The sequence below is a fragment of the Dasypus novemcinctus genome, chromosome 5 (genome assembly GCF_030445035.2).
Source record: "Dasypus novemcinctus isolate mDasNov1 chromosome 5, mDasNov1.1.hap2, whole genome shotgun sequence".
NCBI classification, from domain to species: Eukaryota; Metazoa; Chordata; class Mammalia; order Cingulata; family Dasypodidae; genus Dasypus; species Dasypus novemcinctus.
This window is the reverse complement of record NC_080677.1, coordinates 5,162,986-5,190,464: the sequence shown is the minus strand read 5'-3', so window position 1 is coordinate 5,190,464 and position 27,479 is coordinate 5,162,986. Positions and strand designations below refer to the sequence as shown.

Sequence of the window (27,479 nt, the reverse complement as noted above, 5' to 3'; positions counted from 1 at the left end):
TGACTTCCTTACTTTTAACCTACGACATTTCCTGGAAAGCGCTTTAAGGCAACTGAATGCTTTTTCCCTATAAGGTGGTGTTTCGGTAGATTCACGGGTTGGCGGTGGCCTGTCCTGAGACCAGAGCTGTGGGGCCGAGACCCCCATGGCAGGGACCAGCCCGCCGCGCCCCCAGCCCGCCTCCCTGCACTCGCTCGAGGGCCATGGGCCTCGATTTCCCCTAAGCGGAGCTCGTCTGCCCTGTCTCTGCGAGCTCGTTTCAGCCTGGAAGCGCATTCACCCCTGGCTGCGCTGCGGCCCGGCGGTGTGGGCGAGGGCGCCGGCTCGCGGGCTTCCACGGGGGCCGCCAGGGGTCCCGGAGGACTTCGAGCGACAAACTTGATATCCGCGGAAGTCTGTTTCTACCCCGTACCTGCAAAAGCTGCGTTTGGGGAATGCTGCCATTTGACTGCTGACACCAAGTAACCATCTGCTCTGGGAAGAAATTCTAAGGAAAAGGGGAGAAGAAACAAATACAGCAAAGGTAAGCTTCAAAGTGGGGGCAAGGGCAAACTTAGATGCCAGTATTAAAACCGTCCCTACGAGGATCCATCCCTACAGGATCCTCAACTGGACAAGGCAGGCCTCGGACTCCCCCGCGCAGCAGGAGCACCCATTTTCAAGGGTGAGGGTCCGCTCTCTTCAATGTCAAGGTGGAGACCGGAATCTGGATTACGGTTGATACTGAATTCACCTCTCAGGGCTTGCACCACAGCGAAGAGTAAATGCCCAGTGCTACAATGTGGTGGCATCAATGAAAGAAGGCATTCCTGATATTAAAAGGTGAACACGGCAAACTGAAACAGCCTTTTCTGGTAGAGTACTCAAAAATGGCTTTTACTTTGGAGTAAAAAGGCAGGTAACTGATCGGAGCCAGCTCTTCTCCCAAGCTTCCACAATTGGCCTTGCAATTTGGAGTAAGGGGCCGTGCTGGGAGAGGCGTGAGGCCCGTTTCTCTGGTATTTCACAAACCCCCCTCCCCAAAAATACAGAAAAGGAAAGACAAAGCCAGGAGACCAGCTCGACACACCCAGGCATCATTTCTCTTCCATACAGAATCCCAAAGTAGAATGTGCTCTTTGCGTGAGTCTATCTCACACTAAGCAGTTGATCAATTTGTGGCAATTTAGCCAAGATATTGCAAATTGACTGAAAAAAAGCCCGGCCTTCCCCGTCTACTGCCCTGGAGACCGTCTACCTGGAGGAGGCGGCGGCTCCCGTAGGACCGCCGCAGAAGCGCTCAGCTACGCGTTCGGAGACTGAGTGTCGAGCACGAGCTGCTGAGTTAGAAGCAGCACCAGCTGGATTCTCAGCCAGCTACTTTGTCAGACCCCCAGGCAGTCGTTCTGCAACCTGATAAAAACTCCAGCGTAAAGCACAAGAGTTCAGGAGCCCCACAGGCAAACAGGTCCGACTTACCGTAGGGTTTTTAAAAAACTCGTACTTTGCATAGTTCTTCCTGAATAAAAACTTGCTCTCGCTCGCCATGGTGCCGTCCACCTGCGCCACCAGCTCGTGGTCCTCCAGGCACCTCTCTGTGGAGGGAAAGCATGCGGTGAGACGCGACAGGCAGGGTGCCGCTCTGGTCTTTGAGCCCCGCGTACCAGGATGGGTCAGGAAAGAACCGAAGCCCACACCCCTCTTTCGTGAGCTACCGGAGCCACAAAAAGTCTCAAAACTACACAGAACGGGAAATCCACTCCACGGGTACTTTGGTTTCCTTCTTTCGAATTTGGCATCAGTAAAATATCCTGGTGGGAGTCGATGTTATCCTTAAATTGAGTCATTCCGACCCCTGGAAAGGACACAGACAAGCAGAAGTGGGAGAACATATGAGGACAGCGCGAGGTGGCAGAGAGCACTGGGCTCAGGGCCACACGAGAGGAAGGACGGGGCTGGGGCGGCGGCAGGGGCAGAGAGGTTTCCCTGGGGGGAATCTGAACGGGAGGGAACACGATGATCAGACCGCAAGTGCGCGCTGCCCTGTCTGTGCGCCCAAAACCTGCTAACCACGTGAGAGAGGCGCTCGCATCTGCTGACTCCTACCCAGGTAAGAACACACGCCGTTACCCAGTGAGCGTGCACGCACACACGGCACATGCACGCGCACGCAGGATGCATGTGCGCACACCTGAGCAGCAGCTTCTCCCTGGAAAGTCACCTCCCCGGGGTCTGAGCACTTCTGGTCCCTGGTACAGCTCAAAGACCCGGCACGCTCCCAAACCGGTCCTGCTGCTGCCAGAGGGAGGCTACGCACTCTCCTGAGCGTAACTTCAGGAAGTGTGAGAACTGGGGGGCGAGGGGTAGACCAGGAACTGACCATATTAAATAATGGAATAAAGAAACCTTTCAGGGAGCAGATGTGGCTCAAGCAGCTGGGCACCCGCCTCCCACACGAGAGGTCCCAGGTTTGGTTCCCAGTGTCTCCTAAAGAAGACCAGCAGGTACAATGAGCAGTGGATGTGGCTCAAGTAGTTGGGCATCTGCCTCCTAAAGATGATGAGTGGACACAAGTGGATGCAACAGAGAGACGAAGGGGCCATCACGGGATAAAAAACAAACAAAAAAACCTGTTTCAGCCTATTATGAGCAAATCCAGGGCACAATCGCCAAAAGGGCAGAGAATAAAGTGAACTGATGCCAAAAGGGCAGAGAATCAAGTGCTAATGAATTGATGCAACAATGCAACCAGCTCACTCCATACATTCAGCCAGGAATGAATTCCTAGAAAAGGCTCACCTTTGAAGGAAGGGTTGAAGTTTAGAGTTAAAGCGATTCTGATTCAAAGTGGTCTCAGAACATGAAAAAAGAACTGTGTTCTACAAAGGATAATTGCCACCATGGGTGCTAATCTTGGATGGAACAGATTCTAGGGCTGATTTGTCCACTCTGTGGATCTGTAAATAACAAAGAAGGGAGTCCCTAATAAAAACAGATTTAAAACCTGGATATGCCAAGATAAAAGGAATTTTCTCCCCTTGGCTGCCAGGAAGCTCACAGTATCAGGGAATGTACTACCACCACACATGAAATATTTCCCATTTGTCCTGACTGGGGAGAGACTTTTACTAGCAATATGTGAACCAACACACTGACCTTACTTTTCCTCATGACAGCAAAAGAGAAGAGAAACCATTCACAACTTACATGTGCCATTAAAATGGTTCTCTTGGCTTTGGGTTGAGCTCAAGGTCAATGCTTAAAATGGAATTTTTTTTGGAGGGGTGGCAATAAATCAATGACTTATATTCAGAGAAAATATTTAAGTTATTGGGCAAAAAACCAAAAGCCTTTTCATGGCTGGTATATAGGATTAATTTTTTTTTTTTTTAAGATTTTTAAGTTTATTTTTTCTTTTTTTCTCTCCCCTTCCCCCCCAACCCCCAGTTGTCTGCTCTCTGTGTCCATTCGCTGTGTGCTTCTGTGACTGCTTCTACCCTTATCAGTGGCACAGGAATCTGTGTTTCTTTTTGTTGCGTCATCTTGTTTTGTCAGCTCTCCGTGTGTGTGGCACCATTCCTGGGCAGGCTGAACTTTCTTTTGCGCTGGGCGGCTCTCCTTATGGGGCACATTCCTTGCGCGTGGGGCTCCCCTACGCGGCACGGCACTCCTTGCGCGCATCAGCACTGCATGTGGGCCAGTTCCACACGGGTCAAGGAGGCCTGGGTTTGAACCGGGGACCTCCCATGTGGTAGATGGGTGCCCTAACCACTGGGCCAAATCTGCTTCCCAGGATTTTTTTTTAATCCAGGTAAAAAGAAACAAAGTAGCAGGGTGGCAGCTACTTAGGGGAGAACAAGATCTCTAACTGCAGAGCAAGGGCATGTCTGCAAAGTCCTGACGAGAACCAAAAAGGGCCTCAGTGACACAGCGGACCACGAGGCAGCATGTCACAACTGGCAGGTGCAGACCCCCGCCCGCCCCACAGGGCCCTTCCTTAGAAACGCTATGGGAAGCCGAGCACAGCAACCACGAGCCAGCTCGGCGTGACGTCTGCTTGTCGCCCCAGAGCCAGATGCCAGGAGCAGCTTGGGGTCCTGGCAAGGGGTGCAAGGTGGGTGGGGGTCCGTCGTGGAGCGCGTTCTCTGAAAGGAGGCGTGTTTCTCTGCTCAGGGTCAGCCTGGGCACCGGGGGCTGTGGATACCCCGAGGTGGGGTCTCCATCCAAGTGCCCCAGGAGTTAGGGAGCAGAGCCGGCGGGCAGTCACCAGACGTGGGGTCGGAGAGACTGAGGGCCAGCCTCCCCGGGACGTGCGGGCGGCCGTGGTGTGCCCCTGAACCTCTACACACACCAGTTTCCAGTCATGAGTATGTGGACTGGCCGACCTGGGTTCCATGCTTTCACCCAGTGCTGATTTTCAATCCAAAGACACAGATTTCCAAAGATCTTAGATCAGGTTACACACACTGCCACCAACTTCCTATTATTGTAATTGCCTGGAAGATAAAAAAAGCGGCACGCGACTCTTCAAATCAGGCTCTTCCAAAAGAACATTTTGTATAAATGGAATAGAGAAGAATGCCAGGAATGGTAGTCATCTTTTTCAAATGTCTAAAACTAAGCTCAGCATCTGGGTCACTATCCGAACTCCAGGTGAAAAATACTTAAAAATCAGACAATTTTTAGGACTTGGAGTTGTCCTGAATGATATTTAAGGGAATGATGCAGGACCTTACATATCCTGCCATAACTCACTGAATGTACTGGGGAGAGTGTGAACTACAATGTAAACCACTCTCCATGCGGTGCAGCAGAGCTCTGAATGTATTCACCAAATGCAGTGAACGTGACACGATGATGAAGGAGGTTGTTGATGTGGGAGGAGTGGGGGGGGGGAGTGGGGGTATGTGGGGACCTCCTGTATTTTTTAATGTAATCTTTTTTATGATCTGTGTTATCTTAAAAAAAAAAATCAGACAACTCCAACGGCTGTGAGTGAAACCTGACGTGTGCCGCTAACATGTGGGGGACCGACGGGGAGCGCCTGTGCACAGCGCCCTGGCACAGCTGCCTCATCCCGATGCCATGGCGCACCCCCGCCTGTGTCCAAGCAGACTGACCACCTCCGGTCTGTCCTCTCTGCCAGGCGGCCCTCGAGGATCACAGAGCTTGCTGTCCACATGCAACTTAACAGCTGCGGGGCCTTCCTCAGGCCGCCAGAAACTCTGAGCAGAGCCACGGCGCGATGTCGCGCCCACAGAAAGCCTCCTGCCGTTGGCTAAGCCCTGCAAGCCGCCCTCTAGGTGCACGTGCAGTGGGAAGAGGACATTGCTTGCGTGCCTTTCCAATCTCACGGACAGGGCCCCGGCGGAGGCAGCTGCGCCTGCGGCTTCCCCTGGACACCTTCCCGTTTGTCAGGGTAAGAGCTCACAACCTGCAGCAGGGGCAGTGCCCCCAGCGGTTACTGCCGTGGCCCTGCTTACTTGGCCCCAAGAACACAAAGCTGTGCAGGGGTCTTTCCCCCTAGCTCACCCCCGAGTTTCTCAAGCCCTTCCGAGTCCACGATCCGCCTGCACTGCCCTTCTCTGAGTGGGACTGTCTCCCCTGGGGTCTCTGGATTTTGTGACTTCTGCCTGCACTCCTTGCCACGCTGGGCCGGGGTGGAGTTTACACACAGCTGCAGTTCAGGGCGCCCGGGGGCACCGAGGGGCTGCGTGGCTCGCTATGCTCCCAGCTGTCAGGAAGCGGGGCCACCTGCCTGCTCCTCGGTCACTCCGCAGGCTGGCGGTGCCGTCACTGGCCGTGGAGGCGTCCTGGCCGCGCTGAGCTTTGGGGCAGGGATGGGGGCGTCCACGCTGACCTGCCCCTACCGGGGAACTAACTGGCTGTCTACTGTGGACCGGACAGTGTCTCCACATCTAAATATCTACCCACAAGTACTGGGGCCACCGCGACGTGCGCCCCTGTGACGGGCCGTTTACAGGAGGGCGTCCTAACAGCGGCCCATGATTTCAGGGGGCCCGTGAGCCCACACTGAGGAAACAACTCGATTAGATGTCCAACACGATGCGTGTCGCCTTGTTGGACACTGCACCACGGCTCAAAGTTCTTATTAAAGATTAACAGCAAGTCTGCACATTTGACATGTCTTTAAAAAATGAAATTTAACTTCTTGTAGTTTTGATGTATTGAATTCTTATTTACTGTGTTAAGAAAGAACCACATTTATATGGTATTACATGTTTCTTATTTTAGTAATTGTATGTCAATATTTGTAATGGATTTCCCTTATAATGTTATTTTATGCATTTAAAAACATTCTTGTGGGGACATGTTGGTGCAGGTGGGACACATTTATTAAATATGACACAGGATGGTGTGGACCTACTGTGATTTTCACTTTTATGTACTGTGTTCTGAGTGCCGTGGGTAACTCCCTGCAAAAAGGAGGGTGGAGATGGTTTTATGAGGCTGTGGGAAAACTCGGATTTCAAAATGTTTGCCGAAAATGATGGTTTGAACAGATGTTGAGCCGCATAAGCTTACCCGGTCATGAAATCACGGGAAAGTTGTAAAACATTTTTGAGTAATCCTAAAATTTAATTTAAAGACACGCCACTACTGAGTGTCATAAAACTATCTGCTGCCACCTTCTGAGAAGGAGGTGTGGTTTTCACCCGACTGGCAAAGGGGTCCTGGACCAAAAGAGGCTAAGAACCCCTGACTTAAAGGAAGAGCACCTGAACCAGGGCCCTGGGATCACCGCACCTGCCGCCCGCTCACCTGAGATCATCAGTCACTGAGGGCTCTGGCTTCCAAGATACAGGGCACATTTCAGAGCCCCCCAAGCAACAAATGATCCCGGCAGTTGACAGCGGGAATTAGGAAGGGCCGTTGGCTCTGGCTCTGGAAACCGTGTCCTCTTTGCCTGCCAGCCTAACGCCACTGTGTTGGATGGCAGCAGGTGGTCCCCACCTGCGCCTGTCCCCCAGCCTGCCGGCGCGCTATACCTGCCCGCTGTGCTCTGGCGGCCTCCCCAGATATTTTTAAGGTCCTAATACTTTAGGACAAGCTCAGCATGGCAACGGTGCTCTGACATCCTGGATTTCTGGACTCTGTAGAGACTAAGGAGGCGCTCTGCGACTGGAGGTAACTAAGAGGCTTGGGGAGCCTCACGGCTGCCTTCTGCCCAAGCCACCAGCCTCTCGGCTCTGTACACGTCTGTTAACGCACCTATCGGGGTGCCCAAAATAGCATTAGCGACGTTGTGTTCCTCCAGGAGTAAGAGGTAAGATGTTCCAAACCCAAGCAACGCCAGCTGGGGGCCTGGAGGTCGGGGCAATCCTGCCCTCAGAGTAAATGAGGACTGACTGGGTGTGCTGCAAAGACCCACCAACACGCTGGGGACCCCCGGAACAGAGAACATCCAGCACCGGGCCCTGCGCCCTTCCGCTGACTCCAAGGGGACGTGATGCTGAAACACCCCAAGGGCTTCTCTGAAGGGACCCAGGGCACCGCCGCAGGGGACGGCTTTGGGACAGGGTCCCCCTAACGCGCTCCCGACAAGCAAACGCTGGGGAAGAACGGAAGGAAGAATGCCGCTTTCACCTAAATGGCAATTTAACTGAGTGTAAAAAAATTAAATGATAGGTTTGGATCACAGACCAAAGAGCAGGCAAAGACGTTCCCAGGACAGGGAGACAGCAAGTCCTTCCGGGACAGCGGAGGGACTCCCTGGGGTGTGGCCTTCTAGCACAGGGGCTCCACCAACCCACAAAGCCTCTAGAGGCGGGCCGAGGCCAGAGGGTGCTCGCCGGCCGCTAACGAGGAAGACTGGCGGAGCGATAGCACCCGTTCCAAGGGCAGGCAGGCCCCGGTGGCACGAGGCTCCTGGGTTGCTTTTTGTCAAGTAAGCCCAAGTGGCCCAAATGCACCTTCTTCTAGTGATTTTCACTTGCTCCCCTCCTTTTTCTCTTTTATGTTTGGCTTTAAAATAAAGTATTACCCCCCTTTAAGAATTTTTTCAGTCTGTGAATAAGAAAGGAATATGTCATATAAATATCGTATCCCTAACAACACTGAGTGTGCATGTGATTTTCAGAATTGTTAGTTGAGCTGATTATTTCCAAGGTTTTAACATGTAATTAATCTGTCTAGAAATCAAGTGTTACCACAAGCAACATGTGAATCAAAATTTCTGGAAAATTCCTTGTAAGTTAAAATTTTAGACACCTCCGTGCTCTTTACTTTTATATATGCACTAAATGTGTATAATTATATTCATTTATTATGATGTCTGCAGAAGTTCCTGTTTAAAAAATGTTCAGATTTTCATAGGGGCTTTTGACAATATTCATTGTATTTGGTTCCTACTAAGCAGAATCTTTTAAAAGTTAATTCTGTATTCATAAAGACACTGTAGGTTTCCCACCATTGTTTAATTTCCGTGGTTTGTGTGTAAACAGATGCTTTTGATTGCCTTATCAGACCACTGCAGGATCCATTCATGGATGTTCCAAACTGGAGTGTGACGGTAAGTCTGCACAGAAGTAACCGTGACACTACGATCCCTGAATCCTGAATGCACCTGGCAGGAGGCTGTGACAAAGGAGAAAGCTTCTGAGCATGCACAGAAATGTCGGTGATGGGGAGAAAAGAGAAAGAAACCAGAAAAAAATCTTACTGGCTTACTTAAAAAAGCATACTTTCTTCCTGAAAGTACAGAGGGAGTTACAAAACAGTGACAAAGTCAACTCTATTACATTATTCAGGCTTAAAATGAACATAATTGAAAGAATGTTACTTGGTTAAATGAAAATTTCTGACCTAGAAGATTAAGTACAAGTTCTTAATCTTTCAAAAAGTTTCCTGAAAAAAATTCAGGACCATGAAAAGTTTGGAATCTGTGCAGCTTGTCCCTTTTTCAAGAGACCAGAGGGGTTACACCAATTGAGTTAGAGAAAATTCTTAATACTTGCCTATGATTTTGTAAGCATCATAGTTGATCCAAGAAGAAGTTAAGCAAGAGAGATTTAACTATTTACCAACGAAAGCCTCCGAAACGTTTTACCTGAAAGACACCAGCTGAGCAAAAAATCTCCCAACATTCTGTCCATAGTACCTCTTCTCAACTGTTCGTGACATAAAGGAGTTCTCTTGCTCTCTGCAGCACAGGACACCTGCCTCCCCACACGTGCACACCTCGAGGAGCCTTACTAACTGCTGGGTGCAGTGAGGTGTAGGACTCAGACTAGCCAAGCTTTACTTAGAAAGTGCCTTGAGGCCACGCCTTCCGGGTGCTTTCCTGCAATCTCCATGACCTTATTATCCGCCCGGAAAGAGTAGGGGCTCCTGCCCCACCCCACGCCCACGGCAGGCTACCCGGGCATGCAGTCTCCTTCCCTCCCCAAAGCTAGGCGGGCAGCCAGCCCCACTCCTTCCCTCCCGCCCATCCCAGGCTTTCCAGCTGGGGAGAGGAGCTGCACCCCCGGGAGAACCTTCTCCATCTGTCTGAGTCCTTGGGAAATTACCGCCACGTCCACCTAAGAGCAAGCTTGGTCTACTCACCAGAGGGGAGAGGGCAGCAGGGGAAGAAAGGAAAAGGGGAATGTCAAGGGCAGCAGGCGGGCGGCTGCGGCAGGACGGGGCGGGCAGCAGGCAGAGGGCCTGTGCCCCGGGCGGCGAGGCGGTCTCCCCCAGGTGCACGCCGGGCGTCCCCGTCCCCCGCTGCTCCCTACCCATTCCCAGCTGCGGGTGCTGCTCCACCAGCGTCCAGCTGTTGTCGTCCACGCAGTGGCTTCTGTACACCAGCAGCTGGCACAGGTCCCTGGCGGTCGTGTCCGCTGGGATCTCCACCACTTTGCACGTCCCATCTTCACTGAAGACTTTAACATCCTGCAACACACAAAGTGGAGGCTTCCAGGGAAAGCACACGGGCTTTCCCAAGCCAAAACACACGGGGGAACGAGAGGGGAAGGGCCAGCCTTGCGCTGCACGACTCTCCTTCCAAACGTCCGGGCGGTGCCACCTTCTCTGCCCTCCCCGTCCCCACTTCAGAAGGGGCAGAGCTCCCAAGATTCCGATAGACCCTTCTGCAAACACCCAGGACGCTTCCCGGGACCAAAGCCAGAGCTGACAAGCTGCTCCTCCAACACCTTTCTCAGGCGGGGACAGAATTAACTAAGAATGGCTGTTGGGGCTGGACAGGGCACAGCTGAACCAACTGGACAAAAACAGAGAAACAAAAATCCCACGGAGGGCAGGTCTCTTCCTCCTGCCCCAGCTTCTGGGGACTTGTCCTGCCACTTCGCAGGGCTCTCCAAGCCCACATCCCCCCAGCTCTCATCCCCCTGGGCTCCGCAAGAAGTTACGACCAATCAATATACTGAAAAGGAAAACCAAAAAAGGCCCGTGCGTGCTAAGAGCACAGGCGCAAACTGCCTCGGCTCCTGCCCCTACAAAACCACAGGCAAGCTGTGCGAGCCTGGCACTGCTCAGCCACCCCCAACGAGGAGCCCTCGGGCGGAGAGCATAAAAATACTCTGCCCCCGCAACAAACACCTGGAGGAGGCAGCCTCGCGGGAATGGGAGATCCCGTAAAGAAAAGGATTCCTGCCTCGACGGCATGGGAGAGGCAGCCGTTGGAGGAACGCGAGGGCATTTTTAAGTGGAGGCCACCTCCAGAGAAGGCGCTGGCCCCTGCATGGCCCCCGCTGCCCCCGCTGGGCGCCAGCCCTCTGTCCGCACGCAGGGCTCTCCAGGGCAGGAAGGCGCTTTCCAGGCAGGTGGGCAGGGAGGAGGCTCACCCGCCGGACACATGCCCTGGGGAGCGGAGCAAGCCCCGCTCTGGGCACCGATCCTGCGCTGCCCTAGGCTGGAGTCCCGAGCCGGGTCGGGCCAGGGGACCGCAGGATGAGGGTGGCAATAACGGCACCGACTGTGACCGCATAGACAGTAAGCCAGAGAAGGCGGTGCTCAGCTCCAGCCGCTGCAGGGAGATAAGGAGCAGGAGCCACAGCCAGGCTGGAGGCCAAAGCCCTTGAAGAGCCTGGTCCCAGCAAGGGCTGTCGCCAGCTGCAGCTTGCACGCAGGATCTTCCCCAGCCCGTGAACCTCGCCTTGTCCTGAACGAGCTACCTCAGCTCGGCCCGCTCTCCCCCACCCCTTTGCACTTTTCTTTTAACCAAGTGCTCACTGTGTTTCAGTGTTCTCTGAGCTGAGAAGAGTCTGGCAGGAGAGGGGAGCTGCTGGGATCAACTCCCCGTGGAGTCAGGAGCGGAGCCGCCAACCTGACCAGGACCATCTCCCCGCCCTGCCAGAGCTCCTGCAAATCCCAACCAGCCAGACAGCCTCAGGCCTCCCCGGCCGACAGCAGCAGGGCCGGGAGGGGAGGCTAAGCCCCCTGCCCGCTGCCCAGACTCAGAGAAATCTCCGGCTCTGGATGGGGCGTCACTTTCCATTCACATTTACTTTTAAAGAAATCCACCCATCTCTATTCTGGAATGTGTGCCTCACTTAAAGGAAGTAAACACCTACATAACAAATATGTTTATATACAGGTGACATTCCTGTAAAATCAATGAATGAAATTTAATTTGAACCAAGGAACCCTTTCTAGTCTATAAGCACAAAAACATAACAAAAAAACCCACAAAAACACCACCAAACAAACCCTAATGAAATGCATGAACATAAAAGAAAAACAGAACTTTAGAAAAGACAAATGAATTCAAACAACTCCTTTTAAATATGCGTATTATCGGTATCAGGACATGATGGCATTCCCGATTTTCTTTCTCTTCTGAGTTTCTAAATCGATTTACCTGTCACTGCAATAAATAGTACGTTATGTAGGAAATTTAAATGCTCATCTCTCCAAGTCAGCGCCCCACTTTCCTCTGCCCAACTCGGCCGTGGCGCCAGCTTCCTTTTCTGTCCCCCTGCGTGTTTCTTTAAGCTCTCCCCTCACTTCTCTGTGGCACCACGGCCATCGCCCTGAGGCTATCCATAGCTGGAGTATTAAAAGTTGAGACGTGCTTTGTTGTATGTCCACTCCTCTTAGCGTCCCGCACAAGCCGGGCCGTGGCCGAGCCAGGGCTGTCACTGGGGGCAGCGAGGGGCATGAAGCGCTGTGCTGCTCAGGCAGGATTCTCCACGCCAACCCTGCCCTCTGCCCCCTCCACGGCGCTGCCCACTCGCCAGTGTCCACTGATGACAAACGAAACCAGGACAGAAAACCAAGACGGCCAGCACGGGCAAGCTCAAGCTGGACAAGTATTTGCAACGAATATGTAAGACACAAAAGCTGGCGCTGCGGGACCAGCCCCCTGCCCGGGGCCTTTGGAGCCGCCCTTCCGGGAGGGGCCTGCGGCAGCACTAGCGGCCCCTCCAGGAGCTGAAGGGGCAGGGCTGGGGGCTCACTCTGGATGCAAGCAGGGCTCGAGGTCACGGCCCAGAGGGCCGCGGCCCCGGCCGGGAGCTCCTGGAAAGCGGGTCCATCTTGGTGCTCGAGCACCCAGAGGGTTCTCTGGAGCTGGTCAAGGACCCCGACTCACAGCAACTTACACTTCAGCAGGGAGAAGGTTTACACCAATGTGCGGTTATTTTTCCGGGGTGCAACTTGTCCAGGGAATCTATGAATCCACCACGAGGGTGGGAGACTCGGCGAGACCTTCACGGCTATCCCCGCTCGGGGCTGTGAGGCAGGGGCTTAGTATCTGAGGCCCACCTTAGAGGGGGGACACCTGCAGAGCACGGCGGATTACGGGGCGCCTGAGGCGGGGGAGGAGCGCGGTGAGTTAGCGCTGATGTGTAGGGTTTCCGTTTGGAGTGTAGAAATGGGGGGTGTGGTGGTAGCACAACACTGGGAATGTGACCTGCACACATGAAAGCCGTCAAAGCGGGACGCATGAGGTTGTAAGTCACCACAATAAAAGCCGAAAAAGAAAAGAGGGGCATCCCTCGCGGACCTGTGTTGGCACCGGGGAGGTGACGAGGCGCCCAGAATCAGACCGGGCTGCAGACCTACTTTGCCGCTTCCCAGTTTGGCCTCTCTGTGCCTCAGTTTCCTCATCTGTAAGACGCGCTCCCAGCGCAGGTACGATGTGAGTTTAGAAGCCCTTCTCCCGGGGCTGCCTGTCACCCTGGGAAGTGTGTGGCTGGAGCAAGAAGCTGTGTAGACAGGCTGTCCTCAAACCTGCGGGCGGCGAGGCGGCAGGGGAGGGGCCGGCACCCGAAGGCCGCTTCCGACTCAGACTCCAATTCCGAGAACAGAAGGAAGACGGTGGGAACAACCCAGCAGAGCAACCCTACAGCCCCAATCTCCTCTTCTCTCTGCAAAGCAGACTAAACAGCCACTTGCGTTTAAAAATAAAGCAATAATACTCAGGAGGGAACAATGCCACCAGCGTGGAGCTCCTTTCCGACTCCGAGCAGGAGGAAGGCTTGGCCAGGCTCGCCAGCGCCCCCCCCCCCCCCCGCGGCTCGGCAGATTCCCGTTTCCACGGCCCTGAAAGCGTAATAGAAGGTCCCCTTGTTTCCAGACTCGCTGCTGTCGCTTTCCACACACTGACCAGGAAGCAGCAGCAGCACGCGTACTGCTTTTCCAGTTCACAGGAGGGCGTTGAGGGGTAACTGGAGTCGAGGGTGCATCACCCCTGTGGCCTCAAGACCTCACGTGGGCCCCTGGCCTTAGGGCTCCGCCAGGCACCTCCCGCCGGCATCGGGACCCAGGCCCTCGCTCCTGCTCCGCGCCAAGGACGGCCCCCGGGGCTGCTGGCTGACTTGCAGACCACATGCTTCTGTGGTCGGGCTTGCAGGTCTCGGAATCCCGTTACCAAGTTCAAACCCTCTGCGCCTCTGCCAAGTGCTCAACCATCATCACCTTTCAAAAACAGGAAGGGGGCCTTCTCAGCCTTCCGAGCTCCGCGAGCCGTGCCTGGCGTACGATGTCCTTGGCTGGGCAGCCCGGCCTCAATGTGCGGCCGGCTGCCCGGGGGGAGCGCAGTGACGGCGAGGCTCCGGGGACCTCCGCTCGGCGACGTACAGAGCCAGAGCATGTCCCCGTCCAAAACTCTCATCGCCTCCAGCTAAGTTCTGAGCCAAGGTGAACTTGGGTGAAAACGCTCTCAGAGGCCTCGTTTAAATGTGCTTTAATGAGGGAGGCTTATCGGCTGGGATTTCTGGTCAGCCACATTAAACCGTTTTGGCAATTTCTAGAGGTCAGACTGTCAGCGGAGGCATCTTCGAGGTAAAGATAAATATCAAAAACAAGGAAGGGAAGCAGATGTGGCTCAAGCAGTTGGGTGCCCACCTACCACTTGGGAGGTCCCAGGTTCAGTTCCTGATATCTCGTAAAGAAGATGAGCAAGACAGTGAGCTGACGCAGCAGGCAAGCACAGTGAGTGCAACAAGATGATGCAACAAGAGACATGGAGGAAAACATAATGGAAGACACAACAAAACAGGGAGAAGAGGTAGCTCAAGCAATTGGGCGTCGCCCTCCCACATGGGAGGTCCCAGGCTCGATTCCTGGTGCCTCCTAAAGAAGACAAGCAAGACAGAGAGCTGACGCGACAGGCAGGTACAGTAGGCTGACCCAACAAGATGACACAGTGAGATGACTCAACGAAGAGACACAGCGAGAAAACACAATGAGAGACACAATAAGCAGGGAGCAAAGGTGGCTCAAGTGATTGGGTGCCTCCCTTCCACGTGGGAGGTCCCAGGTTTGGGTCCCAAAGCCTCCTAAAAAAAGACAATGAAAGGAGAGCAGACGGGGAGTGCAAACAATGAGTGGGGGGGGGGGGCTTATAAATAAGTAAAAATCTTAAAAAAAAAAAAGACCCGAACCAGGATTCTCAGGAGGAGAGAAAGAAGGACAAACAACCGTGCCAGGCAGGCAGAAGGAGCCAAACACAGGCAGAACCTCCCAGGCCTTACCACTGAGCTGCTTCACGCACAAGGAATATGCCATTCTCAGGAAGGCACACGGGCTGCCAACGCCAGAGGTGGCAAACACGGGAGCCAGGATTTGAAACGGGGGCTCCGACTCGGTTTGCCTTTCTCTCCGCTCGCAGCCTGCTTCCCGTCACCACAGTCCTGCCGCCCCCAGAGAATGCAATTTTCAGCAGGAGCTCCAGGAAAAAGCTTGGGGCACCCCCAAATGAGACAGGCCCTTGAAGGTTCAGGTTCAATTAAAGTTACCTCAGAGGAGGGGAGAACGAGGGGTAGGCAAAGTGAATTTTTATGAAAAGGAATGCTTAATTTTTCCAGCTCTGTTCCAAATGGGGGGGTGTTCCTTTGAGATGTAAGGAATGAAGACTGAAACTGCTACACCTCATTCATGGCTCTGCTCACCACAATAAGAACACACATCACAGTCCTGCTCCATGACACTGATTCAAACTTACTTTTCAAAAAACCTGCTTTGTAATCTTCTGATTTCAAGTTTTCCAGAGGGTATTAAAAATACTTTTGGGAGGTCTGCGGTTCAAACCCCGGGCCTTCTTGACCCGTGTGGAGCTGGCCTACGAGCAGTGCTGATGCGCGCAAGGAGTGCCGTGCCACACAGGGGTGTCCCCCACATAAGGGAGCCCCACGCACAAGGAGCCCCACACGCACCCGTAAGGAGAGCCACCCAGCACGAAAGAAAGTGCAGCCTGCCCAGGAATGGTGCCGCACGCGCGGAGAGCTGACACAGCAAGATGACGCAACAAAAAGAAACACAGATTCCAGTGCCGCTGATAAGGATAAAAGCAGTCACAGAAGAACACACAGTGAATGGACACAGAGAGCAGACAACTGGGGGGAAGGGGAGAGAAATAAAAAATAAATAAACCTTAAAAAAAAAACAAGCTTTAGGTCCTTGCAAACCCTTCCTAAAGAAATCAAGTTTCTAGAAATAAACTTTAAAAATGGTTCCTAAAAGTCAGGCGCTGTTTTCAGAGACAACAGGACGCACGTGCATCCAACGGGTCACTTGGGCTCGGAGGCGGCGACAAGATTCACAGCCGAAAGCCAACAGCCAAGCCCATGCCTCTGGTTCACGCCAAGCCAGCGGGCTTCCTTGGAACGATTCACTTTGATTTGCCATGTCACTTTCTTAAAATGAAAACGCGTGGCCTGTTATTTTGAAAAATTCGTATTTTATCAAGCAGTATCATCCTTGGAACGATTCACTTTGATTTGCCATGTCACTTTCTTAAAATGAAAACGCGTGGCTTGTTATTTTGAAAAGTTCGTATTTTATCAAGCAGTATCATTTTATAGAAAATTAAAAGCTGTTTTTAAAAAATACAAACCTCCCTTGGTGGGACAGAGAAGGAACTAAGAGAAGAAGGGACGCTACGAAAGGTGGACGGCAGATGTCCTCCCCAGGTGCCGGCGGGGCCATGGCTGATCTGGGCCACGGCTGATGGGGCGCGCGGCTGATCGGGGCGGGGCTCTGCGCAGGGTCCTTGGCAGAGAGGCGTGTCCTCCTTTGGTACTCAGACGGCCAGCAGGCCGCTCCCCTTGCTTCGTGGTTCATCAGGAACTTGTTTTCAACCTCACTCCGTTGAGGACTGTGGGGGAAGCTGATACTCGACACAAGGCTCAGTTCTCTTAAAAGGTGGGGATCTGCAGATGGGCCTCAGGTCATTGTGCACATTTCCATGGGAATCTTCCATGATCCCAGGGGCCAGTGGACGAATGGCAGTGCCCTTGTGCCCTGACCTTCACAGGACTCGGTGACATCCTCAAGGAAACTCCCTGGCTATCCCCTACCCATCGTGGCACCACATTCAGGTTCCTAGAAGGCAGAACATTCTAGCGCTGCACCCCTCCCCCACAAGGCTGTGTCAGCCCCAGGAGGACACTGGAACCAGGGTTTATTTCTGATTAGAATTTATGCATTTGCTCCTTAGTCACTTCCACAAAACTGGACCACAGAGAGAAACCTGGACACCTTTGGTCAGAAGGCCGAGGAAAACTAGCATTCCCCCTTTTTTCTCTCCAGCTAACCCACTGTCTGAATAACTACGCATCTTCAATTCTCCTTTTTCCTGTGGTCTCGCTAACGACAAGCACGACACTGAGGAGTAGGGGCTGAATTCTCCTAAGTTAGAACAAGCTCCAGGGACCCTTGCCTCCTCCTCCCTCCTCCTCACACATTCTCCTTTGCGCTTACTTTTACTACAGGTGGACAGAAAGCACGTGCGGTGGCTGTGGGTAGGGTCTCCAGAGCTTTCCATCTTCGGCCTTGTCCGTTACCAACCCTATGGACCAGAGCAGAGTGCACTGCACTTCCCTGTGCCTCGGTTTCCTCACCTTCAACATCTACTTTACGGGAAGCCTTGCCGTGGCAGCCTCACACAGTCCCTGCCCATCTGCAAAGAGCACGCCTTGTGCCGTTCACGTTTATTCCTCGCTTCCTCTCCCAAGCTCCTGGACAGCAGGGTTCGCATCCCGTCCACTTTTGGTTTCATACTGTTCATGTGCTTGCGAATGAATCCCGACGACGAGCTGCCCGCATTGCTTCTGCGACACGGAAGGTTCTTTTTCACCCCCTTGTCAGAAAAAACTAGACTGTGGCTGTGTTAGAAACCACAACTTCTTCCACTGGGCAGCTGGAGTGTTTTGCTGGCGCCTGTTCTGACATCCCCTTCAGCCCAAGAGGCTCTTCTGGGAACGGCTTCCAGCTCGTTCTGGGTCAAGGGGATCCAGGGGAGGACGGCTCAGAACGTGCAGAGGAACGCCAGCTTTCACAAAGGCTATTCCCAGAGTGCAGACCCGACGGCCCTGACCCAGGGCGCGACAAGACACATCCACGGGAGCGGCCGAGGGCAGGAAACTTAGAGCGGGCAAGGGAAAGAGGCCTTCCCTCGGGCAAGAGCAGCCGGGAGTTCGCGCCCTTCCCCGCTGGTCAGGTCGGCGACGGGGCAGCAGACCCGGGGCCCGGCCGGCCCCGCAGCTGTGCAACTCCCGAGGCGCTGCCTGCGTGGGCAGTGGACCTGGAAACGCACACTGGGAGTGGTGGGGGTCAGAGCGCGCCGGCCTGCATCCCCCTCCCACAGTCCCCCAGCACCCAGCTCGCCTTCGGAAACCCGGGACGCGGGTGGACGCGGTGACAGGGGGCGGCGGGGGCGTTCTGCAGGCACAGGGTCTCCGCGGCCAGCGCTGCGCTGCGCTGCCAGGAAGCTGGGGCGCCCCTGGCAGTGTCCCCTTGACCTGGGCGGATGAGTCAGCGGTGGGGGAAGGGTCCCGTCGGGAGGTGGGGTAGGAAGACAGGAGAGTCTGTGGAAACCTTTAGTGGCTCCAAGGAGGGAAGGTGGGCGCCCGTCCACGGGGGAGTGGGCGGCTGCGCCCACGGGCGCCCCCCAGCGGGCCCTCGGGCACCTTCAGGGTCACTGCGCTCCCATTGCCTGTCCTGCCCTCCCCGGCCCTCCTCGAATCCGAGGCAGGAGACGGACAGGGAGAACAGGGACTGCAGAGGAGGGAGCGAGAGGGGCCGGGACAGGCCACAAGGTCCCGAGCCCGGACCCGGAGCAGGAGAAAGGAGGGCCCTGCAGCGGAGGGGCGGCCGGCGCGTCAAAAGCAAGAGGGCGCACAGCGTGCCATTTCTTCCACCGCTAGAGTCACAGGAGTTCTAGAGTGGAACACCAGTAAGTCCACTCTAATCCATGCTCCGTTCCTCCATCCTGAGGACCCTGGGATGGTGATGTCCACGCCACCTCTCTATCGAGAGGGGGCTTAGATTCCACATGGGTGATGGATGGGATTCTCCTGCTTGAAGCTGTAGAACTGTACCATTGATGTGGAGACAGTGGCCATGGGAGTTGCTGAGGGCAGAGAGGGAAGAAAAGGTGTGATGTGGGGGCATTTTTGGGACTTGGAGTTGTCCTGAATGATATTGCAGGGACAGATGTAGGACATTCTATGTCCTGCCATAACCCACTGAATAGACTGGGGGAGAGTGTAAAGTACAATGTAAACTATTATCCATGAGGTGCAGCAGTGCTCCAAAATGTATTCACCAAATGCAGTGAATGTGCCACAATGATGAAAGAGGTTGTTGATGTGGGAGGAGTGGGAGGTGTGGGGAGTGGGGTATAGGGGGAACCTCATGTTTTCTAATTTAAGTTTGTGTAATCTCTATCTTTTTTAAAAAAAAGACAATAAAACAAAAAACAAAACATAAAAAACAAATGTGTGTGTAAACTAATAGACATATGTATAGTTTTTTAGTATTCAAATCATGTGTTCATTGCAACATATTTGGAAACACCGCTAACTCTAAAAACAAATGTGCACACAAACAAATACACAATACATGTGCACATGTGTGAATGACCACATGTACGGTAGCTTTTTATAATAAAAATCCTGTGTTTGCTGCAACGTATTTGGAAAATGCAATAAGATGCAAGGGGGAAACCTGATAATCACGCTGGAGTCTCAGACTCACTGTCAAAAGCCTAGAGACTGCCCTTCAGTGTTCTTTGCATCTATGTTTATAAACAGGTACCTCCCCTGTAATCGGGCTCCTAAGGCATCTCGGCATTCGCGATGAGCCTTGTTTGGCTTCGCGCTGCAGGCAGCCCCTCCCCAGGTCACCCCACTCCTAGACGGCCGTGCTCGATGCCTGTGGCATGTCGTCACCTGGCTGGGTCCCAGCCCAATTTTCCACTGCTGTCCACTCAGGCTGTTTCTAGTTCTTGGCTCTTAGCAACAGCATTGCTGCTCAAAGTCTGTACGTGTGTTTATCTTTTCAAGATAAACTGCTCGGGGTCAAACTTCATCAATGTAAGCCTAAAGGGGAAACTTTCCAAGAACTGAGATGACTGACAATCTCTGGTGGACTGAGAGTCCTCAAAAACGAACGAGCAACAGAACGCAGCATAACTGCGGGAAACCCCGTTCACATCTCCAAACCGTCAGTTTCCACAATCAACCACCGTTCATCGGCACGTTCCAAGCAGCAGGCTCTCAGTCCTCTGGATGTCCCAGATCCCCACTGTCCATACCCCACCCCCAAAGCTGTCTAAAAGCACACTTTATGGGGAGGCAGAGCGAACAAGGGTCGGAGGCTGGCGGTAGAGCCTGCGGTCCTGCAACCCAGCTCCAGCGGCGCCACTGAATCCGTGCACCTCTCCATCAGCACGCTCAGTCGCAACACGGGGAGCTTATCTCCAGGGTTGTGCTGAGTGTCAGGATGATACATAGAGCACCTAACGCAGTCAACAATTCACAAACGGTAATTCCGACTCGTCTTGGCCTCTTTTCCCTGCTGGAGGTCGTTTCATACCTAACGGCAGCAGCGCAAGCTTCAGCATCAACTGAGAAAGCGCACATAAAGGGGCTCACTGGGGCCTGCTGCTCCATAGGTTTTCACGGAGGTTTCAGTGGTTTCAGGTTTACACAGTTGAAACTGCGGTACAGTAACTGTGAGACTGTTTTCTATTCAAAGAAGCTGAAGCCCATAATGAAAAAAGCCGTGGTTATCCTCGACGAAGCCAAGACGTCCTCCCACCGTAGAAAACGCTGGTTCCGGGGGGAGGAGGAAACGGTGGGGTGAGCTCCCCGCAGGCAGGGCTGCGCTGAGGCTGCAGGCCTGGTCGCAGGAGGAGGCAGAGGTCGACGCGACTGCCCAGATGTCAGCTCTCCGAGGTGGGCGGGCACCAGCCTGCAGGGCGGGTCCTGCTGCCACGTGGACAGTGGACGGCCTTTCCTTCAGCAAGGGCCTGGGCAGAACTCCGGAGGCAAGGCCCCGCCTGCACCCAAACTCTGCCTTCCAGTGGAGTTCACTGGATTAGGGTGGTGGGTGAGTCAAGGGGGTGCTGGTGCACATTCTGGAAATCTGCTGGCTTTTGTAAAGGGTATTGATTTGGGGGAGAGGCCCACAGTCACCAGGCCATGAAGCCTAAGTTACTTCCCCCAGCAGCATTGCTGCTGTTTTATTTAAATTGTTTTTAAAAGTTATGCTTCAGTAAAAGCTAAAAGTCAAAAGCAGAGGAGATGGCTGTAGAAAGTTTTGTTGAGTAGAGGGATGACCAAAACTGTGTGATTTCTGGTGGGGAAAGTTCTGGACATTCTGTCATTCTTCTCTTTAGAGAAGGCTCATTGCCACCCAGCTGGGAAAAATACTGTTTTGGACTCATTTTCTAAGACTTGTCAAATCTTAAGCCTTAATTTATTTCAAGGTGCATTACGCGTATGGGCAAAGCCTGACCCACTCATCTTAATTCTTCATCCACCTGCCAGCGAGATGGATAGCCTTTATTGGAAAACCTTTCCTTTCTCCCACTCCTGCCTCGTCTACTGCGGTAGATTGACTTACGGGCCCCCCAAACACACCTTCAGGGGAACCGCCGTTCCTGTGGGTGCCACCCATCTGTAAAGGGGGCCTGGATTCCAAGGCCCTATATTGGCTCAGGCGCAGCTCTTAAACTGAATGCTGGAAGCTTCAAAAGGAAGAAACCAGGAGCCAGGAGGGAAGGAGCAGGGCGCCCGAGGTCGGCAGAAAACGAGCAGCACAGACACGAGGAGAGAGATGGTGGCCGAGGAGCCCGGGTACCACGGGAGCTGGTGCCAGCCCCTGCCAGCTCCAGCACGCAGATGGCTCCAGTACCCAGCCGACTCCAGCCCCAGCCCCTTGCCAGCTCCCGTCCCCTGCTGGCTCCAGCCCCCAGCCGGCTCCAGGCCCCTGCCGGCTCCAGCCCCCAGCTGGCTCCAGGCCCCTGCCGGCTCCAGGCCCCTGCCAGCTCTAGGCCCCTGCCAGCTCCAGCACCCAGCTGGCTCCAGCCCCCGGCCGGCTCCAGGCCCCTGCCAGCTCCAGGCCCCTGCCAGCTCCAGCACCCAGCTGGCTCCAGCCCCCGGCCGGCTCCAGGCTCCTGCCAGTTCCAGGCCCCTGCCAGCGCCAGCCCCCAGCTGGCTCCAGCCCCTGGCCGGCTCCAGCGCTCCAGCCCCCTGCCAGCATCCCGCCGGCTCAAGCCCCCCCCTGCCAGCTCATCACCCTGCCGGCTCCAGCACTCAGTCGCCTCCAGTACTCTGCCGGCTCCAGACCCCTGCCAGCTCCAGCACCCAGTCGGCTCAGCACTCTGCGGGCTCCGGCACCCAGTCGGCTCCGGCCCTCTGCCGGCTCCAGCCCACAGTTGGCTCCAGCCCTCTGCTGGCTCCAGCCCCCAGTCGGCTCCGGCCCCCTGCCGGCTCCGGGCCCCTGCCGGCTCCAGCACCCTGCCGGCCGGCTCTGGGAAAGGGCATGGCCTCGCTGACGCCTGCACTGGATCTTCCGGTTTCTGAAACCGTAAGGCAACCTCTGGGTGGCATTTGTCCTAGCCGCCTGGCAAACTAAGACGTTTAGGCTAGGACACCTTAAAATCGGATAAAGCCTTTCTGACATTCCTGTTAAAACTTACTATATTTCGCTTTTTCTGAAAATAACATATACTTTCTGACTTCTGGCAACTTTTCATGGTCTTCTAGCCCCTGTAGGGAAGAATATTGTTTTATTGCTCCCATTTCTTCAGAATAATTCCTTGATTACCTTTCCCATTCATGTTTTCTAAATTAAAATGATTTTATTATGCGTATAATAAAATAGAATTTTAACTAGCATTTAAATCAATATATACTATTTCCCAGAAAACTGTTGTAGTTACAATGGTTAGTTTTCTTACCCCAAAACAAGTATAAGTCCAGTACATCAGGGCTCTTCCCCTCTTCTTTAAAGCTCCCTGGGTTTTCTTTCTTGCAATTTTACATCATCTTCAATAAATTAATCCAGCTGTGACTTCTATTGCTATTATAATGGGGTCACTTGCTTAATTATTCTTCCCAAGCATATGGGAATGCTAGTAAGTTTTCGTAGAGATTAGCTGTCTATGCATTTTTATATGAGTCTTTTAACTTCTCTTAGGCTAAAAACCCACTGGGCCAGCCAGACCTTGATCTCTAAATAAGCCCCCCTCCCCAAAAGGAGGCACAACTCTTTGGAGAAATGGCAGAGGATGGGAGCCTCGTTCCGGAGAGCAGGATGCACTTGGGGGTCCTGTCACAGAGACATAGGAGGCAGATCAGAGGACTCCCACTGGTCTAAATGGGACACTATGAGCATCAGGACAATAGTGAGCGCAGTGGGTCACGAGCCACTGCACACGCCAGCGTGAAAGCAGCGACACGCGTGTCCCTCCTTTCCACTCGGCATTCTGCTCTTCTTATCACAGAGTCCAGACTGCCCTGCAGCACGGGAAGCCAGGAAGGCGCCGCGGGAGGGTGGTCTCGTGGCAGCTTTCACCAGGCACGCCTCCATCCCTTCCCATTCAGCACCTCTTCAGTTTCCTCGATACTTAAAATCCGAAAGACGCAGCGTGTTGAGATCACGGCTGGAGGGCCTGGCTGAGGTGGAACTGGGGTGCAAGGGTGGCCTCTGGGAGCCCGCCGGCCCATCGCCCTGCAGCGGCCCGTGGAGGTGACCTGCACCTGCAGAACCTCGCGGGGCTGACACCTGCTGGCTCACCTGTCCACACTGGGCCTTCTCTGCAGGGGCTCCACGACAGCCAGTCTTAGCACACAGCAAGGAAGCAGTTCAGAGCTGGCCCATTCGCTGGCCTCTCCCTTCTGCGTATTAGCGTTTGGGTCCCTCTGTCCACACTGGGTCCCCCACAATCCAAGTCAGCGGGTAGAAGGGACCTGCCCATTGGCCAGTGCACTCGTTACCAGGGCAGCCTTTAGGTCTAATCTCTGCCTGTAGGATTCATTCGTTTCCTGTCATCCAGGTTCAGAAATGGCCTCGTCTGGGCCTATCAACAGGCACAGAGGATCTTAAGTTTGCCCTGCCTGGGGGACCTCTCTCCTAGACCGGCTGTGCTAGTGCCTCCCAGGAGCCCCCAGGAGCACATGAGCAGGAGCTGAAGGTCAGCCAGCACACTGTCCCCTCCGCTACGCTCTCACGGTCCAGCTGGTGTGGGGACAGGGGCAGGAAGCACAGGAACCTGCAGCAGTGACTGGCCAGGGGTGGGACAGGGCGGAGCCGGGAGGTTCCGGAAGGGGAAAGCTTGGAAGAGCTGGAAGTTTAGCAAACAGTGAAATCTGAGGAGCTGAGTCCAGCCTGGCTGGGAGGTGAAAAGGGGAATGCAACCGTCAGGTCCTGGACAGAGCAGAAGGTAGGAGCAGTCACCACAACGTCACAGGGGGAGAGGTCGTTCAGGGCTATCTACTAAATTACGATGTTCAAGAGCGGTTATTTGTAGCTGTGATTTTTACCCTCAAAGTTCCAAACCACCTCTATAAACCCAACTGCTTTTGAAATAGTTTATGATAATATAAGGATTATTCGTATAATGCCTTATTGTTTGGAAAGTAGCTTGAAGACCATATAAATAGGGACATTGTTTAATTGCTAAAACGCTAACTAATATCCATCAAGAGTTTAGTAACTAATTATTGCGGTTTCATTTAAGAAGCATAATGTATTTGCTGGGGCACTTAGCTTCCCAGTTTGTTGGGGGTTTGTTGGTACTAAAAGTTGGGCAACCCAAGGAAAAATGATCAGCGAGCGTCTCCAGGTGCGACTTCTGGCGCGCAGTACAGTTAAGCCTTCAGGCAAGCAGGGCTTTGTAGTTCTGCTCATGTCACACGACTGATCCACAAGGAAAAAACCATAACCTAAAACATGGCAGTGTGGGCACTGATGCCTCTAAAACCAGGAAGAACAAAAAAGTTCTACTGAACCCAAACTTAGATGGTCCCACACCTCCATCAGAAAGAACAGGTACCCGCAATGGACTGCGCACATCTCACCCACCCCCTACTGCCCGGGAGCTCTCCAGAGTCAGCGAGGTTTCCAGGGCAGGTTTGAAAGCAAATGCGGTGTCAAAACTCTCCCTGGGTTTGTTCCTTTGCACCCAGACAGGCTCAGTAAACATCTTCTAAAGTTTCTCGAATGACAAACAGCCAATCAAAACGGTGGTTGGCCCGGAAACCGGCCTTCAGCGCAGCCGCGCCAGGCGCCTGTCTCGATGACTCAGCGCCTTACCCAGGAGAACTGCAAGGCCCGGGCGGGGCCGAGTGCTTGTCCAGGGCCACTGCTAACGAGCTGCAGAGTCCAGGCCAAGCGACACCGCCTCCCCGCTTACGACAAGGGATGAACAGCCCTTCGGCCGCATTTATAAACACGGCCTTTGGATACACAAAGACACATAAACCACAGTTTTTGTCCAAGCAACTGCACTGCTGGGAATCTGCCTATTTGTCCATCCATCCGTCCACCCACCCACCACCCACCATTAGGCGACCAAAGAGCTACGTTCAGGAATGTTCTTTCCACCTCTGTTTATAACAGGAAAAAACTGGGAACTACGGAAGTCTTCATCAAAACACGAATAAAATAATTTATTTATTGACCAAATAAACTAGGGTACCTCCATGTGGTAGAATACCTACGTGTGCATGTCCACGCTGCCTCTTGGGAGAATGGGACAAGAGTTTGGAACTCAGGAGGAAGGGGGGGGGGTCTTACTTTCTGTTGTGTATCTTCTTTTACTATGAGCATTTATTACTTTTATAATTAAAAAAACATTTTTTTGGGGGTTGTCCCCTGTTTAGACATAGATGACCAAATAAAAGTCATGGCCAATTTCTTCCCATATTTTAAGTCTGTTTTCAGTGTTAATGGACGTATTTTTAGGTGTCGATTGTCCTGCTTTGACCGAATAAACCAGCCTCTTTAGAAAGAGATGGAGAGGCACAGAGTTCATTTCAATGTCAAAGCTTCTGTAAAAAGAAAGCCCTCCTCTAACACACTGATTTTGTGTGTGATTTTCTTTGTCTCGGGGTAGGTGGCTCTCAGATCAACTTCCATAAAGACCCACGGCTCAATACCACATCCAGCCCACAGACCCAGCAGCCCCCACCGCCTGTTACTATCCCGACGAAGCCAGCAGGGCACAGATGATGCCCACTGCTGCTTGCCAAAGGTGGCTCCCCAATCCTGGCGACAAAGCCGGCCACCTGTGCCCTCTAAAAGTGGTCTAAGTAACATGCCACTAACAAAAGCTGTGGACTGGGCGGAGCCTAAGAGTATCTCTTCTCATTCATGGAGGAATGCTTGTTAGGAGTGACAAGGACAAAAGTCTTTCTTCAAACAAGAACCACAGTATTCCAGCAAAAAACCCCACCCAAACAAAGCCAAACAGAAATACCCAACTCAAGATTTCCCAGCTCCTCCATCGCAATGCTGATTACCATAGGACTTATTTACCTAGAAAAGCAGATCAAAACCATCAATGCTGGTGATGCAACTAGAAAAAGACCTGGAATAAAAGGGGGAAATGGTAAAGACAAAGGAGTTTACATGGCTAAGAGATTTCAAAGAGTCGGGAGGTCATCAGAGAGGTCACGCTTATGTACTGTCCAGAGACAGCCAGAGTAGATACAACCCCAGGTGCTGGTGCTCCTGAGGGCTACAGAGACACACAGGTTCTATGGTCATGGCAGATGGCTCTGGAGTTCAGTGCCTTGTCAGTGAGCCCTACTTTGGAATTTGTGCTCCTGAATGTGATGGAGTTGGACTCAGATGTGACCTTTCTACACATCCCTCTTCCGTCACTTTTACTGAACCTGTGGTTGGCGCTAGGGTTGGTGTATACTCAGGAGACTTCAATCTCTGGACTGGCTTTGTGCCAGTGGGCCCTGAGCCTCATCAGAGTTGCAACACCTGCTCTCCGACGCTGGACGTACCCAGGTCAGCTAACAGGGAGTTGAAGATGGTCAACCACCACCCAGGGAATCGAGAGTGTCTACAACTACAAGAAGGAGAATCACATCCATCAGCCATGTGGGATCTAAGTCGCCTCTTGATAGAGAGGTGAAGTGGACATCACCATCCCAGGGTCCACAGGATGGAGGAATATAATATGGGTTAGAGTGGACTTACAGGTATTCTACTGTAGAACTATTTTAACTCCAACAATGAAAGAAATTTTATCACCGATGTGGAGACACTGGCCATGGTATTTGCTGAAGGTAGGGAGAGGGAAGAAGAGATGTAATGAGGGATCATTTTCGGGACTTGGAGTTGTCCTAAATGACATTGCAGGGACAGATGCTGGACATTATATAACCCACTAAATGGACTGGGGAGAGTATAAACTACAATGTAAACTATAATCCATGCAGTACAGCAATGCTCCAAAATGTATTCACCAAATGCAATGAATGTGCCACACTGATGAAAGAGCTTGTTGTGGAATGAGTGGGGTGAGGGGGTGTGGGGTATACGGGAACATCTTATATTTTTAATGTAACATTTTTTTGTGATATATGTATCTTTAAAAAACAAAATACAAAAAACCATCAATGCTACAGAATTATGACTGGGATTTCCATGAGGAACCCTTAGTCCATGAGCAGCACTTAAAAAATACACAATTTGCTTTTTAGTAGTAATCAAGCTTAATATAAAACATTCAACCTAAACTCTAATCAATAAGTGTACATTTCAGGTACACGTGTGGGAGGGGAATG

General features: G+C 53.0%; 1 protein-coding gene across 5 annotated transcripts in view; it reads right to left on the bottom strand.

Moving 5' to 3' along the window:
* GRB10 (growth factor receptor bound protein 10) overlaps positions 1-27,479 on the bottom strand; it is a 209,717-nt gene that overhangs the window by 26,511 nt on the left and 155,727 nt on the right. For all 5 annotated transcript variants that reach the window (XM_058296624.2, XM_012526047.4, XM_071215044.1 and 2 more), the window contains 3 exons: positions 9,717-9,873; positions 1,459-1,574; positions 413-487 (listed from right to left, as the gene is read on the bottom strand). In XM_058296624.2, coding sequence (XP_058152607.1) covers positions 413-487; positions 1,459-1,574; positions 9,717-9,873 — 348 coding nt within the window. The remainder of the gene's footprint in view (positions 1-412; positions 488-1,458; positions 1,575-9,716; positions 9,874-27,479) is intronic.